The sequence below is a fragment of the Myotis davidii genome, unplaced genomic scaffold (assembly GCF_000327345.1).
Source record: "Myotis davidii unplaced genomic scaffold, ASM32734v1 scaffold142, whole genome shotgun sequence".
NCBI classification, from domain to species: domain Eukaryota; kingdom Metazoa; phylum Chordata; class Mammalia; order Chiroptera; family Vespertilionidae; genus Myotis; species Myotis davidii.
In genome coordinates this window covers 869,049-873,821 of record NW_006294400.1, presented here as the reverse complement: position 1 = coordinate 873,821, position 4,773 = coordinate 869,049, and the positions used below count along the sequence as shown (strand labels likewise).

Genomic DNA, 4,773 nt, shown 5'->3' with positions numbered 1-4,773 from the left:
GGGGGCTGCAGCCCCGGGATGGTGGCCGGAAACGAGCCGCGCGCTCGGGGCCCTTCACGCCCACTTAGTTTATCGGTTTTGCCGTCTCTGCCCGACAAAAGGGCAGCTTTCCCGCAGCGCGCCTCCTTTTCTTCCTCCTCCTGGGGCTCCCAGTTTTCTGACTTCATGCTTGACTCCCTGTAAGTGTTGGGCCCTCCTGAGATCAGCCTGCCTGGAATGGGGCTGGAGAGGGTGAGGAAGGTCAGACAGGAGTCTCGGGGTTCGCCTTGTAAAGAGGAGAAGTGGGGGGGGGGGGCGATGGTCCGTGTGCAGGGCCCTGTCTGTGTTGCAGTTGTGGGGACTGAGCGGTATTTTCGGCTTCCTATTTGGAGCGATGCTGCCGTTGGATGGATGCGCGGGGTCCTGGTTTTTGTTAATGTCGTGGGTTGCTTCCCATAGTTTAACTTAGCAGCTGGTGTTAGTATATTGCAGGTATATAATGTGATGAATAATAAACACTTAGGGATTCCCGAATAAGGTGTATTCCTTGCCTTTCTTAATAGAAACTTTAACGATTAGTCTCTTAGTAATGTAACTCCTAAAAAGTGCTACAAGCATTTTGAATACCTAACAGCATGATTTGTGAATTGTCTTTGAATTTTGTCAGCTACCTGCATGAACACGTGGAGGGCATGCCTTGTAGGCAGTTTTGTGTGTGTGTGTTTTTTTACAGCTTTATTGATATAACTCAGAGAGACTGCTCATATCAGAAAAGGTAGATAAATATAAATACTTCTAATTAGTATTGAGCTTTATGCATCTTTTTCTTGCAGAAAAAGAACAGCAAGAAGCGATTGAACATATTGATGAAGTACAAAATGAAATAGACAGGTAAGGTTTTTCTTAATTTCTAGACGTTTTCTGAAACACATCTTATGGTGATATTTGAAACTGGTCAAATCTCTATCCACTGGCTAAGTGGAGATGGTTATGATAGCGGAAACATGAAGTCAGTGTTATTTTTCTGCGAAAGATTGTAGTCACCAAAAAGCTTCCGATGAAAGTACATTGACTTTGTAAAGATTGCATCTCCTTTTAAAGGCTGCGAGTTGCCTGAATTGCCGTGCATGGACTTCTGACAGTTTAGCTTTATGGCATCAGTGTTGTTCTGACTTGATGAGCAGTCTTTCCCCCCTTCATCTGCCTGAGGGACACTGAATTGAAGTTTGCCGGGTAGTAATTGAAGTAAATGTACAGCGTTACCAAAATGCTCGGTTTGGGCACCTAGTTAAAGAACTGCCCATTACTGAGTGCCTAACCCAAATCAAATTGCCAACTTAGTTTTGACTTGAATTTAATATGGGTACAAAAATCTAGATGATTTGGTTTATTATAAATGTGTACGTTGCCCTTTTCTAAAGCTAACAAGAGTATATATTCTGTAGTCTCAGCAATTTTTGTATTTGTCAAATACCATCGTTGTCAACATGTCTTTTCATTTGCTTCAGACTTAATGAACAAGCCAGTGAGGAGATTTTGAAAGTAGAACAGAAATATAACAAACTCCGCCAACCATTTTTTCAGAAGAGGTCAGAATTGATCGCCAAAATCCCAAATTTTTGGGTAACAACATTTGTCAACCATCCACAAGGTATGTTATCAGCAGAGCATTACTAAAGTCGGATGTCCACTTGTTAAGGAGTAGAGGAACCTTGGTTGAGGACTTGGTCCAACATGTTGGTTACACATAGAGGTTGAAACACAGAGGGGAGGCTTATAATTAATGTTTTCTGTCTATTCAGAAGAGTCTATTCTAACTCAGAATTTGTCTTTAATTGATAAAATGATGTTGCTAGCTCTGACACTCTGAGCCATTTGGTTTTCAGTTAATGGATTTATGAAACCAAGATGCTCACTAAATTAGGAAAAAATTTTAAAGTGCTTTAACAAGCACTTGAGTTACTTAGTGCTGGTCTGTTTAATATTCATTTGGCTTATAATTTGCTGGTCTAGTGTCTGCACTGCTTGGGGAAGAGGATGAAGAGGCGCTGCATTATTTGACAAGAGTTGAAGTGACAGAATTTGAAGATATTAAATCAGGTTACAGAATAGATTTTGTGAGTATCAATAACTCTTGTTTGCCACTATGGATATTTTAACTTGATCTTTGGTTAGAAGAGCTGTTTGTATTGATTTCTAATCCTCTATTTCTTGTAGTATTTTGATGAAAATCCTTACTTCGAAAATAAAGTTCTCTCCAAAGAGTTTCATCTGAACGAGAGTGGTGATCCGTCTTCAAAGTCCACTGAAATCAAATGGAAATCTGGAAAGGTATTTGAGAACTTGTTTGGCAAAAATATTTTGTATATTTTGGTTTAGTTGAATCATTTAACAATACTTCGTGCTTTGGTAATGTGTTATGCAAATCCTTAAAATACAAGAAAAATTCCAATCTGGCCAGGGTGGTTCAGTTGGTTGAACTTCGGCCTGTGTACCAAAAGGTTGCTGGTTGGATTCTCGGTCAGGGCATATACCTGAATTGCAGGTTCAACCCCCCAGCAGGCTTGTCTGGGAGGTAACCGATCACTCTCTCCCATGGATAGAGGTTGCTCTCTTCTCTCTTCTCAGCATGTCCTAGGATGAGGATTAAAAAACAAAACAAAAAACTACAGTGTGTTTAAGTCAAATACAGTAGTCTGGAACTCTCATAACTTGTGCAGTGCAAACTTTTATAGAAATTGACTAGTTTTTGTTTCTTAATTTATGATCGAGCTCTTCCAATGGCATGCCACCACCCAAAATCCATTTATTCCCACATTTAATTAGTAAATATCTTTTAAATAACACTATGTTGGACTGGTTGTTAAAGTGGAACTAATTTTATGAAAAAGCCAGTTAAATGATGGTACCTTTTCAGGAAAACCTTGTCATACAAATTTGACAACAATCTTTCTAGACCTAGAATTCTAGGGCCTTTTCTCTTTATATTTTGTAATTTCTCATAAATAAGAATAATAGTTTGATAATATATTGATGTACATTTTTTGTTCTCCTTTGGGTTAAAATCTTGCTGTTTGAATTATGGAGGACTTAGGTTTTGTAGAGAGCCTACATCAAAAGTTCTTATATCTTCATTTAGGATTTGACGAAACGTTCAAGTCAAACACAGAATAAAGCCAGCAGGAAGAGACAGCATGAGGAACCAGAAAGCTTCTTTACCTGGTTCACCGACCATTCTGATGCAGGTGCAGATGAGTTGGGAGAAGTCATCAAAGATGACATTTGGCCAAATCCATTACAGTACTACTTGGTGAGTTGAGTGAGTGGTCTATTATTCAAGGTTTCACTAGTTGTTTGAAAATGAGTTCTTAACATAACTTGGTTTTTTAAGGTTCCTGACATGGATGATGAAGAAGGGGAAGGAGAAGAAGATGATGATGATGATGAAGAAGAGGAAGGGTTGGAAGATATTGATGAAGAAGGGGATGAGGATGAAGGTGAAGAAGATGAAGATGATGATGAGGGGGAAGAAGGAGAGGTAAGTCCAGAAAGATAATCTTTGAAGCCATGTTATTTTAGAGGTTATATATATTGTAAAATGGGACTGACTCAACTAATTATGGGAGGATTTGTAGAAGAGATAAGCTATTTTGTTGTACAAGATTGGGAGGAATTTTGATGAGATTGTATCAGTGATTTTTAACTTGTTCTGCTTTTGTGGTTAGTTTTATGACCACACAATCCTGTCCTTCCCTAACCAGTACTTTAATGGAAGTGGTATGGATAGTGCAGCTGGTCATATTTGGAGAAATCTCCCAAATAACAAATTTACATGTTTTAGATTCACTAAAATTCTTACAGACTGTGTTTTGGATTATTTGGTCTGAAAGATGTCTAGTGATTTGGTTAGTGCTGAAAAATTAATTTATCTGGAATAAAGTCACTGGGTCATTCAGCTAAGATTTGAGCATAGGTTGTGATATATAGGTCTATAAAATTAGATTCTTTTTTTTTTTTTTTAAATATATTTTATTGATTTTTTACAGAGAGGAAGGGAGAGGGATAGAGAGTTAGAAACATCAATGAGAGAGAAACATCGACCAGCTGCCTCCTGCACACCCCCCACTGGGGATGTGCCCGCAACCAAGGTACATGCCCTTGACTGGAATCGAACCCGGGACCCTTCAGTCCGCAGGCCGACGCTCTAGCCACTGAGCCAAACCAGTCAGGGCTAAAATTAGATTCTTCATAGTGTTCTGTGGAGTTCATCATGGTTCCTATGAATGTTGGGAAATGACTTTAGAATTAACCCTAAAGATTAATTGCCTGCTTTTTCTCCTTACAGGAAGATGAAGGAGAAGATGACTAATGAACACTGATGGATTCCAACCTTTTTTAATTTTCTCCAGTCCCTGGGAGCAAGTTGCAGTCTTTTTTCTTTTTCTTTTTTCTCCCCTTCTTGTGCTCAGTCGCCCTGTTTTTGAGGTCTCTTTTCTCTCCTTTACACCATGGTTCTCACCTTATTTGGGGGGGATGTACCTTGAGCAGAAAACAGTGGGAAAAGAATCTTTGCCCCTTTCTGTTCCAAATTCATTTTTATCCCTTCCTGTCTCAAGAAAAACTTAATGGAATCAACACCACCGTGCTCTGTGGGAAAAAAGAAAAACCTTCGGCTCCCTTAGCTCTGCTGGGAGCTGGAGGTGGCTAGGCCCCTGTGTAGTAGTGCATAGAATTCTAGCTTTTTTCCTCCTTTCTCTGTATATTGGGCTCAGAGATTACACTGTGTCTCTGAAA

The 4,773-nt window shown here is 39.5% G+C and overlaps 1 protein-coding gene across 1 annotated transcript in view; it reads left to right on the top strand.

Moving 5' to 3' along the window:
• Window positions 1–4,550, top strand: part of SET (SET nuclear proto-oncogene) — a 9,736-nt gene extending 5,186 nt beyond the window's left edge. Inside the window, exons 2-8 of the mRNA XM_006768503.2 lie at window positions 813–870; window positions 1,488–1,630; window positions 1,993–2,096; window positions 2,197–2,310; window positions 3,119–3,289; window positions 3,371–3,517; window positions 4,325–4,550. Coding sequence (XP_006768566.1) covers window positions 813–870; window positions 1,488–1,630; window positions 1,993–2,096; window positions 2,197–2,310; window positions 3,119–3,289; window positions 3,371–3,517; window positions 4,325–4,348 — 761 coding nt within the window. The 3' untranslated portion in view covers window positions 4,349–4,550. The remainder of the gene's footprint in view (window positions 1–812; window positions 871–1,487; window positions 1,631–1,992; window positions 2,097–2,196; window positions 2,311–3,118; window positions 3,290–3,370; window positions 3,518–4,324) is intronic.
• The last annotated feature ends 223 nt before the right edge of the window (window positions 4,551–4,773 follow it).